General features: G+C 49.0%; 1 protein-coding gene across 2 annotated transcripts in view; it reads left to right on the top strand.

The window, feature by feature from the left end:
- LOC143960465 (aldo-keto reductase family 1 member C1-like) overlaps nucleotides 1-13360 on the top strand; it is a 136456-nt gene that overhangs the window by 91552 nt on the left and 31544 nt on the right. The window contains exon 3 of one of the 2 annotated variants that reach the window (XM_077469101.1): nucleotides 764-880. The exons of the other annotated variant lie outside the window; for it this stretch is intronic. Coding sequence (XP_077325227.1) covers nucleotides 764-880 — 117 coding nt within the window. The remainder of the gene's footprint in view (nucleotides 1-763; nucleotides 881-13360) is intronic. 2 annotated transcript variants of the gene reach the window in all.

The raw sequence follows: 13360 nt of genomic DNA, 5'->3' as shown, positions 1-13360 counted from the left end.
TAAAGGGGGCTCCTGGATTCCGATAAGCCCCCCGCCCGCAGACCCCTACAACCAACGGCCAGGGTTGTCAGGAAGAGGCCCTTGTCCTCATCAACATGGGGACAAGGTGCTTTGGGGTGGGGGGGCCACGCGCCCCCCCTTCCCCAAGGCACCCCCCATGTTGACGGCCTGGTACGGCTCAGGAGGGGGGGCGCTCGCTCGTCCTCCCCCTTTCCTGGCCGGCCGGGTAGCGTGCTCGGACAAGGTTCTGATGTGGACCTGGGGGGACCCCCACTTTCCCCTTTAAGTCCATACCAGGTGGCAGGCCAGCGAAGTCTCCTTCGCGGGCCCCGCCTACCTGGAGACCCGCTCGAAATGAGCAGACTTTTCTCCAGGCGGGAAAAGTCTGTTAATTTCAAAAGTATGGCGGACTGGCATACGCACGGCCGGATTGTCCGCCGAAATGCGAGTCCGGTGGGAAGATTGGAGTGCAAAACTACTTTCTAAGTCCGCCGTACTTTCGGGTCAAAAAAGTCTGCCGGAGGCTACACACGGGGGGATTGTCCGGCTGACTTGAGTTTGCCGGACTTTTCCACCCGATTGTTTGATCGTGTGTACGCGGCATAAGGGACAGCTCTGAATTTTGGATGAATATTGCAAAACAGGTTTTGTTGTTTTCATTTTATTGGGCTTTTTATTTCAATCTTGTTAGTTTTACTTTGAAACCTGTTTAATATTTGGTGCACAGAGTGAAGGGCATTTATACTATGCTTCTATTTTTCAGTTGTGGTCGACGTTTCACTTACCAGAGCTGGTAGAACCTAATGTGAGGCAATCTCTGCAGACTCTCCAACTGGATTATATGGACCTATTCCTCATCCACTGGCCATTTTCACTTAAGGTACTGTCAGTGTCTCCATTTAGCTTATAACCAATTACATGCCGTTCTTTTGTCTATAGTTATAGCTGTATCTACCTGTGTTTTGGATCAGGCCCAGCTTTACTGTGACGACTGTTATCACTATGCCTTACATGTAAGTGTTGGTCAGCCCACTTATTCCAGCTGGATGAGTTGTTTTAAGCAGGCTGTGACTAACATATTTTTAATGTGTCCCTCAAGATTAGAGGAGGGTGGGTCAGGTATTTGTAAAAATAGCAACAGTGCGTTAAAGAACAAAGAAATATGGCACTTCTATGCCTTAAAGACCCAAATAAAACATTTTCCCATATTCTACAGTGCCTTGAAAACATAATTATACCCCTTGAAATTTTCCACATTTTGTCATGTTACAACCAAAAATATAAATTTATTATTTTATTGGGATTTTATGTGATGGATCAGCACAAAGTGGCACATAATTGTGAAGTGGAAAGAAAATGATAAATGGCTTTCAATTTTTTTTTACAAATAAATATTTGAAAAGAGTGAGCCCGCAGCGATGCCAGAAGAAAATGGGCAGAAGGCGGGCATGACGGGGTTAACAGGAGAGTGGAGGTTCAGGAGGAGGTGCTAGGGTGCTGAGGGGGAAGGGCTGAACAGAGTTTTCATATGCTCCCGGTGCATCATGGGAGCCAACAGATGACCTGGGAAAAAATTCAAGCATGGCAACGGTGGAGCTCCTCCTGGCTCATCTGCAGGAGCAGCCATTACTCCGTGGGGAGGGATGGCTGCAGGACACTTTAGGGGGTTTACTAGAGCAGCCAGAGCTTGAGCCCAGCGGGGGGGTTAGGAGCGGCACAAGGACGCGCGGATCGTGGCCGCCGGATCGTTTTTCGCCGGCCAGACAGGCGGGGCCACGGCGGGCGGCATCATGGTGGCACCCCCAGCAAAAAGACAGGCAGAACACAGCAGGAATAGCCCGAGCAGGGCTTCTATACACCCAGGCCCGGCCACGGAGCTGAACTGATGTGCAGCCTGGTAAGTCACATGTGCATTTATGTGTGATGGGTGAATCGGGTACCAGGGGAGTTCGGGGACAAGTAGTTGGGCAGGGTCAGGAGACTAGTGCGGGGGGGGGGGGGGGGCTGTGGGAACCTCCACAGGCTTGCTGGGTTTTTTGGCGGGGATTAAAAACCTGGTGCATAGGTTTGAGCAGGCTAAACGGGCTTTGGCGGGACCGTCAGCGGCATGGGTCTCACTGGTGGGGGGTGGCACTGAGGAGGCTCTGCCGGCTGCAGAAGCTCCATCTGGATGTAAAACGTCTGGCACGATGGGTGGGGCAGTAAGTACGCCACAGGCTGGTGAGAAGGTTGCGACTGCGGCGGACAAGGCCAGTAGGCAGGACATCACAAGGATGCCGGACGCCGCAAGTTGTGAGGTCTACATGTGTTACGAGGGACCATTGGGGGCTCATCTGAAGCAGGAAGTACGGGAGAAATTGTGGAAAGGTGAGTATGTGGAGATATTCTCCCTGCTGCCGCAGGAGAAGTTTAACCTGGATAGGGTGAAGCCAAACGACTCAAAGGAGGATGAAGAGAAAAGGAGGTATCAGTTGATACCGAGAACGTTTGCAATCATGGCAAGTGTCATAGGAGAAAAGAACCCCGAACATTGTTCGGCGCTCTTCTGCTATCAGGATGCGATAGGTGAGGCCTACTGGGTATATGGGGGAATGGCGTTGCTCCGTTATGATGAACAGTTTAGGCAGCGGAGAGCGGTGAGACCGGCATTGCTGTCGGTGGGACCACAAGGACATAAACTTGTGGATGCACTTGATGACGTCGGAGAGGGCCCTGGGGCAGTTTTTTCAGGGGAGGCAGTGGACCTTCGTCCCCAGGACAGTCGGCCGGAAGCAAAAAAGGGGTGTGTTGGCAATACAATTCAGGGAAGCGGTTTGGAAGCGGTTGCAGATTCAATCATGAGTGTTCTGGATGAGGCGGATCGCACCCAGCATCCAGATGCTTTAAGCAATGAAAAGGCCGCCCTCGAGACACTAACAACAAGAGGGAGGACCCCGGTGATGGTGGGAAGGATGCTGCCGTTTCTCGGTAAGTATCCTGATAGGAAAGCAGCCCGGTTGTTGGAGTCGGGATTCACGGAAGGTTTTCAGATTCCGTGCTCACTTGCAGTCATTCCCCCATTGGCACCCAACCTGAAGTCGGCTCTGCAACATCCTGAGGTGGTCTCGGAGAAGCTGCGGAAGGAGGTTGCATTGGGCAGGATGAGCGGCCCTTTCCCAGCCCCCCCTTGGTCTGACTTGGTGGTATCTCCACTAGGAGTTTAGGCTCATTCACCACCTATAGTTTCCGAAGGGTGGGTCAGTAAATGATGCAATTGACCAAGAAGCGTGCTCCATTTCATATACTTCGTTTGATGCGGCAGTGGGTGCGCAAATATGGAAAAGGGGCGCTATTGGCCAAGGCAGATGTGGAATCGACCTTCAGGCTATTACCAGTTCATCCGGATAGTTTCCGCTTGTTGGGGTGCCATTGTGCAGAAGGTTACTACGTTGACCACTGCTTATGGGTTGTTTGGTTTCGTGTGCGTTGTTTGAGCAATTCAGCTCCTTTGTGGAGTGGGTGGTTCGGGATGTGTCAGGAGTGAATTCAATAATTCACTACCTGGATGATTTTTTGTGTATAGGGCCGGCGGGTTCTAATATCTGTGCAATATTGTTAGCAGCGCTGCAGCATATCACGGTTAGATTCGGCATTCTGTTGGCACCGGAAAAGACGGAGGGACCTCGCATGGTCACCACATTACTGGGCATTGTCCTGGATTCCGAGGCCATGGAATGCCAGCTGGTGGACCTGAAGAGGGAGATAGCTGGGTTGTTGAGGGCAAAGAAAGTTCAGTTGCGAGTTTTACAATCGATGCTGGGCGAGCTCAATTTTGCTTGCCGTATCCTGCCGATGGGACGAGTTTTTGCCGCAGGTTGGCAGCTAGTACGGCGGGAATTAGATCCCCTAACCATTTTGTACGTATGGTCAAATCGTACAGAGATGACTTGAAGGTATGGAATACCTTACTGGATTCTTTCAATGGTAGGGTGATCTGGATGTCGGGTCCGGTCAGCAACTTTGACCTGGAGCTTTTCACGGACGCAGCAGGTGCTTCAGGTTTTGGGGCCTTTTTTCAGGGGCAATGGTTTGCCGGCCATTGGCCTGCTTCTTGGGTGACAGCTGGATACACCAAAAACTTGGTTCTGCTGGAGCTATTTACGATGGTTCTGGCTGTGGAACTGTGGGGTGCAACATTCAGGGACCTGAAGGTTCGTTTTCACGTGGACAACATGGGGGTAGTTCAGGTCATCAACACGAATACGGCATCATCGACTCCAGTTGTGAGGTTATTGCGCCATTTGGTTTTGAAATGTCTGCAACTGAATGTTTTCATTCGTGCAGTACACGGAGGTGTGGAAAACGTGGTAGCGGATGCGCTGTTCCAGTCGGAGCGAGCGCCCCCCTCCTGAGCCGTACCAGGCCACGTGCCTTCAACATGGGGGTTGCTTTGGGGAAGGGGGGCCATGTGGCCCCTCACCCCAAAGCACCTTGTCCCCATGTTGATGAGGACAAGGGCCTCTTCCCGACAAACCTGGTCGTTGATTATCGGTGTCTCCAGGCAGGGGGCTTATTGGAATCCAGGAGCCCCTTTTAATAAGGGGGCCCCCAGATACCGACCCCCCACCCTATGTGAATGAGTATTGGGGTACCATGTACCCCTACCCATTCACCTGGTGAAAAAAAGTGTAAACAAACAAACACAAGACATGTTTTTAAAATAATTTATTGCACAGCTCCGGTGGTGTTCTGTCTTGGGGGGTCTTCTCGCCAGACTCCTCTGCTATCTTCTGCTAGCTCTTTTACTAGCGGAGGAGCCTGGCTTTCTTCTTCGTCGCCGTCGCCATCCGGGGGTCTTCTTCCGACTTCGGGGGTCTTGTCCCCCTCTTCGGTTCTTCTTGCCAGGCCTCCGCTATCTTCCTTCAGCTCTTTTACTAGCGGTGGCCCGGTCTTCTGTTGCCGCCACCACCTCTTCTTCCGACTTCGGGGGTCTTGTCCCCCTCTTCGGTTCTTCTGGCCAGGCCTCCACTTTCTTCTTCCAGCTCTTTTACTAGTGGTGGCCCGGTCTTCTGTCGCTGCCGCCACCGCCTTCTCTTCTTCCTTGAGATGTTGACTGGACACTATCTCTGGCCGCAATGACAGGGACGCGTTGTGCGGCGGCTTATATAGGGACAATGGGCAGGGTCACAGAGTGATGTCACATGGTGACCACACCCCCTTATGATATCACAGTCCTAGCATCCTCCAGGACTGTGACAGACAGTTCTTTTATAACAGAGGGCGGGGTCACCTAGTGATTTCGCCCCCCTCTGACGCACGGTTCCATGCGTCAGAGGGGGCGGAGTCACCGGGCCCCGTCCTCCGTTATAAAAGAACTTTCGGAAGAAGAGAAGTGTCACACAGTTGGAGCCTCCCATTGCGCGGAGCGGCCCGTGAACCAAGAAGAGACGCCGTGGAGGAAGATGCCGGACGAGAACACCGGAGCAAGAAGAAGCGGATCGGAGGAAGAAGGATGAAGAAAAGAAAGAAGAAGACCAGAAGAAAGAATAGGAAAGAAGACTTTAATAAAGGAATTGTCAAAGACCGTCTCCTGTCATTTTTAACACTTTTTTTTGTCACTTTTTTGGTGAAATGGTAGGGGTACTTTTGTACCCTCTTACTATTTCACACAAGGGGGGAGGCTGGGATCTGGGGGTCCCCTTGTTAAAGGGGGCTTCCAGATTCCGATAAGCCCCCCACTCACAGACCCCCACAACCACCGGCCAGGGTTGTGGTGATGAGGCCCTTGCCCTCATCAACATGGGGACAAGCTGCTTTGAGGGGCTACCTCAAAGCACCCTCCCAATGTTGAGGGCGTGTGGCCTAATATGCTTTAGGAGGGGGGGTGCTCTCTCTCGTCCCCCCAACCTGCCAGGTTGCGTGCTCGGATAAGAGTCTGGTATGGATTTTGATTTCATTTCTTTTGTTTTTTTGGCGCTGGGTTCCCCTTAAAATCCATGCCAGACCTGAAGGGCCTGGTATGGATTTTGAGGGGGACCCCCAGGCAATTTTTTTTGACACGGGGTTCCCCTTAATATCCATACCAGACCCGAAGGGCCTGGTATGGAATTTCGGGGGACCCCCACGCATTTTTTTTTTCTTAATTTTTTTTTTCTTCTTTATGCTAAGGACCTGTGTGCAATGCAAATAGCCTTAAAAAAAAAAAAAACCCATAGAAGACAAACAACATTAGAATCCTACTATAGCTTGTAGTCGAAATATTCGACCAGAATTAAAACAAAAAAGTGTGGCGCTTAGGTGGCAACAAACCACATGAACCAGTAAGGCACTAATTCAAGCAAAGAAAATTACATACACTTCAAAAAAAAGAAATTATGTGTAAATTCCGTTGTATATTAAGAGATCTTACTCCCAGGTGGAAGAGTGCATGAACCTCATGCACACAAAAGGTTAAGGTAAATAAAATTAATTTAACATATACAGTCCATCAAGTGAACGTCTAACAGTCCTTGAAATGTGTAATATCAATCACAATTCCAAACTTGAGGTGACGTGAAAAAAGGTGAAATTCAACTTCTGATGTGTAGAATAATACCACCACCACCGTGATAAAGAAGGGGAGAGGAGGCTTACCAAATGACGTGGACTCAGAGGAAGGCTTACACCTCTCGAGTCATATGGGCCTGTAGGTTAGCAAACCAGATAATCATACATCTAGTATGTAATCTCCCGCAAGTCTTCAGGTCATGAAATCATCCGTAGCGATCCTCCTATAGTGCTCATCCCACGAAAATAGGGGGCTCAGGTATCAAAGACCATGGAAGTAGAAAACTAGCATAGCGTGATACCGTTTTAACATCCAATTTATTAAAAAATAATAATAAAATTACACTCACATTTGGTTCAATCGTAATAACATAGTCAGAAAGTAGCGATGTCTGTAAAACAGCATCGCTTATAAGTACAAAATGACCCCAAAATAACCAATGACCCCGGAAGCACTTGGCACTTCCGGTCACATGTTCCGGAAGTGTATATATTAAAAACTCCTCCATGTATATTATCCTTACATATAGCATCATCCCCATCAGAGATGCCCGCCAAATATCCAAAATATAAGCGAGACTGTGAATATTTGGATATGAAAGATTTTCCACATCTTGGGCATAAATTAGCATCCATCCTGTGTCATAACCAAGCCTCGTTCTGATCACGAGGCCTGGCCATTCAAACAGCAGCATGCAGCATAGTCAAGCCTCGCTCTGATTATGAGGCCAGGCCTCATATTAGCATCCATCCTGTGTCGTAACCAAGCCTCATTCTGATCACGAGGCCTGGCCATCCAAACAACAGTATGCAGCGTATTCAAGCCTCGTTCTGATTATGAGGCCAGGCCTCATATTAGCATCCATCCTGTGTCGTAACCAAGCCTCGTTCTGATCACGAGGCCTGGCCTTCCAAACAGCATGCAGCATATTCAAGCCTCGTTCTGAAAACCAAGCCTCGCTCTGATTATGAGGCCAGGCCTCATATTAGCATCCATCCTGTGTCGTAACCAAGCCTCGTTCTGATTCAATGACAGATTCAACCGTAATTCATTTGGATTTTCAGACGAATGCAATTTTTTTTACGAAAAACTAAATAAATAAAAACAAATTTCGAGAGTAACTAAAATGTATTTTCTGGTTGAAAACGAAATTCCGAAACAAAATATTTCAGTCTGCACATGTCTACTTTCCAAAAAAGGGTCATTTGGGGGGTTTTGAACTGTCCTGGCATTGTATGCACAACATTTATAAGCTTATGTAACACATCACCCACTCTTCTAACCACTTGAAGTCAGAGGGGGTTGTTTACTAAAGGCAAATCCACTTTGCACTACAAGTGCAAAGTGCACTTTAAATTGCACTGAAAGTGCAGTCGCTGTAGATCCGAGGAGAATATGCAAGGAAAATAAAAAACAGCATTTTAGCTTGCACATGATTGGATAATAAAAGCAGTGCTTCCCCTCATTTCAGATCTACCCCTCATATTTACAGCGACTACACTTCCAAGTGCACGTTCAGTGCAATTTCAAGTGCACTTTGCACTTGTAGTGCAAAGTGGATTTGCCTTTGGTAAACAACCCTCAAAGCCCTTTCTTTTTATTTTTATTTACATGAAAAAATGTTTTTTTTTGCAAGAAAATTACTTTGAACCCCCAAACATTATATATTTTTTTAAAGCAAAGGCCCTACAGATTAAAATGGTGGGTGTTGCAATTTTTTTTTCACACAGTATTTGCGCAGCGATTTTTCAAACAATTTCTTCGGAAAAAAACACACTTTTTTTCATTTTAATGCACTAAAACACACTATATTGCCCAAATACTTGATGGAATAAAATAGATAATCTTATACCAAGTATATGGATACCAAACACGAAATGCTTTAAAATTGAGCAGAAACGTGCAGCGGCGACAAACTACATACATTTTTAAAAGCCTTTACAGGTTACCCTTTTAGATTTACAGAGGAGGTCTACTGCTAAAATGACTGTCCTTGATCTGACCTTCATGGTAATACCTCACATGCATGGTGCAATTGCTGTTTACAAATGACACCAGACCAAAGCTTGCGTTCACCTTTGCCCCGTGTGCACGGGGGGGGGGGCGACACGGGTGCTTTTTTTAATTATTTATTTTACTTTTTTATGATATTTTTAAACTGTTAGGTAGTGGCAGGTACTCTTTATTGAAAAAAGGACCCTAGATCTCTCCTCTGGCCTCAAAGCATCTGACCACACCAAGATCAGTGTGATAAATGCTTTACCAATTTCCCAATGGCGCTGTTTATATCCGGTGAAACCTAAGTCATAAAATGCTTGTAGTTTCCAGTTTCTTAGGGCATAGAGAAGATTGGAGCCATTCTGGTCTCTGATCAGCTCTATGGTCAGCTGGCAGAACCACCGGCTGCATTCGCAGGAAATCCTGAGAAAACCATGGAAGACGTTCCATCCCACTGCTTATAAAAGCAGTCTAGAGGCTAATTAGCTGCTAGGATTGCTTTTACATTAAAGCTGACCGCTGGCTGAAAAGAATGATACCAAGATGATACCTAAAACCTGCAGGCATCATTCTGGTATAACCAATCAAAATCCAGCAAAATACCAGTACGTTGCTGGTCCTTGTTGGGCATACATTGTAATGTTCTTTTTTTCATGCAGCCTGTGGGCTCTCTCCCCCAGCCTAACACTGGAATATACAAGCTGCTGGGGAAAGCCCGGGTGATTTCGATCTCACTGTGCCACATGCACCAATTTCATTATCAAACAAGTGACTAAAATATGGCACACTTCTTGTGTAATAATTGTCCACATACAAGTGGTACCCCTTTCCGAATAGGGGTGATGCCAAGTCCCACAACACGTACCAGCGCTCCCTATGTAGTCAGGGCCATTCTCCAGCTCTATGTAACTATCTCTTCCCTCGTAAACCTTAAAACTATATTTATAGCCTGTGGCCCTGTCACAGAGCTTATACATCTTGACCCCGTATCTGGCACTCTTGCTGGGAAGATACTGTTTGAATTACAAGCGGCCAGAAAACGTAATCAGGGACTGATCAACCGAGACAACTTCATGAGGAGTAAACAAGTCTGCAAAACATTGGTTGAAATGGTTTAGGGGCAGTGGCGGAACTACCGCCATAGCGACCCACGCGGGCGCTATGGGGCCCGCAGCCGAGTTGGGGGCCTGGTGAGTGGTGTTAGTGGGGGGGTGCTGGCCGCTCCGGGTGACACGCTGGAGTAGCGGCAGCCGCCCGCATCACTAACACTGCTCTCTGTAGTGCGGGTGCAGGGACACAGCAGCACGGACCGTAGCCGCCTCCCCCTCCTCTCTGTTTACATCCACAGAGGAGGAGGAGCTTACGCTGGAGGGACACACACGGCACTGTGTATCAGCGCTGAGCGCTGTTCTGAGGTATGGGGGGGGGGTCTGCACTGAGTTCGGGTCTGCTGCACTGAGGAGGGTCTGCACTACTGAGGGGAGTCTCTACTGAGGGGGGTCTACACTACTCGGGGGTCTGCACTGACGGGGTCCTGCACTACTAGGGGGGTCTACACTACTGAGGGGGTCTGCAATACTGAGGGGCGTCTGCACTGAGGGGGAGTCTACATTACTGTGGGGGGGGGGTCTGCACTACTGTGGGGGGAGCCTGCACTACTGAGAGGGAAGTCTGCACTACTAGGGGGTCTGCACTACTGAGGGGGGGTCTGCACTACTGAGGAGGGGTCTGCACTACTGAGGAGGGGTCTGCACTACTGAGGAGGGGTCTGCACTACTGAGGGGGGGTCCTGCACTACTGAGGGGGGTCCTGCACTACTGAGGGGGGTCCTGCACTGAGGGGGGTCTACACTACTCGGGGGTCTGCACTGAGGGGGGTCTGCACTGAGGGGAGTCTGCACTGACGGGGTCCTGCACTACTGAGGGGTCTGCAATACTGAGGGGGGTCTGCACTGAGGGGGAGTCTACATTACTGTGGGGGGTCTGCACTACTGTGGGGGGAGCCTGCACTACTGTGGGGGAAGTCTGCACTACTGAGGGGGAGCCTGCACTACTGAGGGGGAGCCTGCACTACTAGGGGGGCTGCACTACTGAGGGGGGTCTGCATTACTGAGGGGAGGTCTGCACTACTGAGGGGGGTCTGCGCTGAGGGGGGAGTCTGCACTACTGAGGGGGGAGTCTGCACCGCTGGGGGGGTGTCTGCACTGAGGGGGGTGTCTGCACAGAGTGGGGTCTGTAATGGGGGGGTGTCTGCACTACTGAGGGGTGTTTGCACTGAGGGGTGGGCGTCTGCACTACTCGGGGGAGTCTGCACTACTTAGGGGGGAGGTGTCTGCAATGCTGGGGAGTGTCTGCAATGCTGGGGGATGTCTGTAATAAGGGGGGTGTCTGTACTGCTGGGGGGTCCTGCACTGAGTGGGGGTCTGTAATGGAGGGGTGTCTGCACTACTGAGGGGGGAGTCTGCACTACTGAGGGGGGTCCTGCACTGAGGTCGGACTGTACTGAGGGGGTGGTCTGGACTGGGGGGGTGTCTGCACTGGGAGGTATTTGTACTGCTGGGGTGGTCCTGCACTGAGGGGGGGTCTGTAATGGGGTGGTGTCTGTACTAAGTGGGGTGTCTGTACTTGGGGGGAACTGTACTAAGGGGGGTGTCTGCACTGCTGGGGGGTCTGTACTACTGAGGGGGGTCTGTACTGCTGGGGGGTCCTGCACTGAAGGGGGGTGTCTGCACTGGGGGGGTCTGTACTAAGGGGTGTCTGCACTGGGGGGGTCTGTACTAAGGGGGGTCTGCACTGAGGTAGGGGGTGTCTGTACTAAGAGGGGTGTCTTTACTGCTGGGGGGTCTGTACTGAGGGGTGTCTGTACTGCTGGGGGGTCTGCACTGTACTGATGGAGGTCAGCAATGCGTGTCCTTCAGGGGCTGCATACAGTATACTGCATACTTTGTTGTTCGAAATGAATATAAGCTGTTGCCTGGGTACTGTGCCACATGGGTGAGGTAATCTGTTGTTCAATGGTATTAGTTATTTTTTTTTTTTGGGGGGGGGCCCCATACAACATTTTGCTATGGGGCCCTGTGATTTCTAGTTACGCCCCTGTTTAGGGGGGCGGAATTTTGTAGAGCCGATCAAATTCAGGGTCACCCCGAGGACGACAGAGTTCATTATCGCTGAAATGCATGAGATCTGCTCGTATCGTGTCCTGGAGGCAGAGAACACGGGAATATGGTGAATTGGGTCAGTGGACCAATATGACCGCAACTCACTCTTTTTAGTTATGCCCATGAGGAGGGATAGGCCCAGGAAGGTCTTAAGTTTGGAAACCGTAATTGGCAATTGGTAATTTTCTGGCAAGGGTCAGCTGGGGATTAGTGGCGATGAATTAACCAGCATATAAATTGCTTTTGTCCCCAATAGACCTATAGAAATCTTCGGTTGAAAAACAGTGAATAAAAATCAAGTGACGTAAAATCAACTGTTTCCACCTGAATTCCGGGTTGGCCAGTGAATGGGGGAAGTACGGGTGCTGCAGAAGTGGTGGGTTCCCATTGGTGAATCCAGCGAGAAGGGCACTATGAGCTCGATGGGCCTGTCTTTGTCTTCTTGGTGGCAGCGGGACACTACTTGTGCTTGCCACCTCGCCTGCTTGAACTGCACTTATGGGACTCGCCATGTCACCAAGTGTTACTGCAGTGCTGGATGTATGACTGGGATGTACTAGGTCGCTGGCGCTTGCCAGTTCACCAGAAGGTGAGTGGCGCTAGTACTGGCTCTCTGCTCCATAAGAGGGAACTAAGGTTCTTGCCCCTCAATGACAGAAAAAGAATGGGGTCTGGTACGCCTGACCTTGGCAGGGACCACATCTGATTCCTTATCCCCCTTTCATCAACATGCTAATTATTATTATTACAGTTACGCATATATGTGGCCTCTTGGTGTTAAGGCCCACCTGCTGAGAGGCCACATATATGTGTATGGCTGGTGTGAAGCAGTTAAAGGCAGCCTGTAGAATGTATAAAAAAAGCAACAAGAGCTCCATCTGCTGGCAGTAAATGAGAATGCAAAATACTAAAACTCTTATTTCATATATACAGGACAAAACCAAAACAAATAAATAATATATGCTAAATTATTAAACATTCCCTTTAAAGCTTCAATTACTATAATTATTGATCTGTATTTCACATTCCCAGATAAGAACTGAAGCGTATCAGTAGGACTTCAAGACAGCTACTAGACACTTTCTGAATGCTTTCTAAATGCACCCTGAACACAGTGGGGGTTATTTACTAAAGACAAATCCACTTTGCACTACAAGTGCACTGCAAGTCAATGTAAATCTGAGGGGTAGATCTGAAATGAGGGGAAGCTGCTGATTTTATCATCCAATCATGTGCAAGCTAAAATGCTGTTTTTTATTTTCCTTGCATGTCCTCTTCGGATCTACATCGACTGCAGTTCCAAGTGCACTTGTAATGCAAAGTGGATTTGCCTTTTGTAACTAACCCCAATGTCCTTTAGAATAGCACTTGTAAGATAAAATAAGCACTGTGGGATTTATTTACTAAAGTCAAATCCACTTTGCACTGCAAGTGCACTTGAAAGTAAAGGCACTTTAGATCTGAGGGGGATATACAAGGAAAATAAAAAACAGAATTTTAGCTTGCACATGATTGGATGATAAAATCAGCAGAGCTTCCACTCATTTCAGATCTACCCCTTAGATTTAAAGCGACTGAAATTTCAAGTGCACTTGCTGTGCAAAGTGGATTTACCTTTCGTAAATAACCCCCTGTGTGTACTTAAAGCGGTTGTATATCCCTTTAGCACATTTTTG

The sequence above is a fragment of the Lithobates pipiens genome, unplaced genomic scaffold (genome assembly GCF_037356315.1).
Source record: "Lithobates pipiens isolate NorthernLeopardFrog02 unplaced genomic scaffold, aLitPip1_a1.2 Scaffold_8, whole genome shotgun sequence".
Classification (NCBI taxonomy): Eukaryota; Metazoa; Chordata; class Amphibia; order Anura; family Ranidae; genus Lithobates; species Lithobates pipiens.
This window is presented reverse-complemented; position numbering and strand designations above follow the sequence as displayed.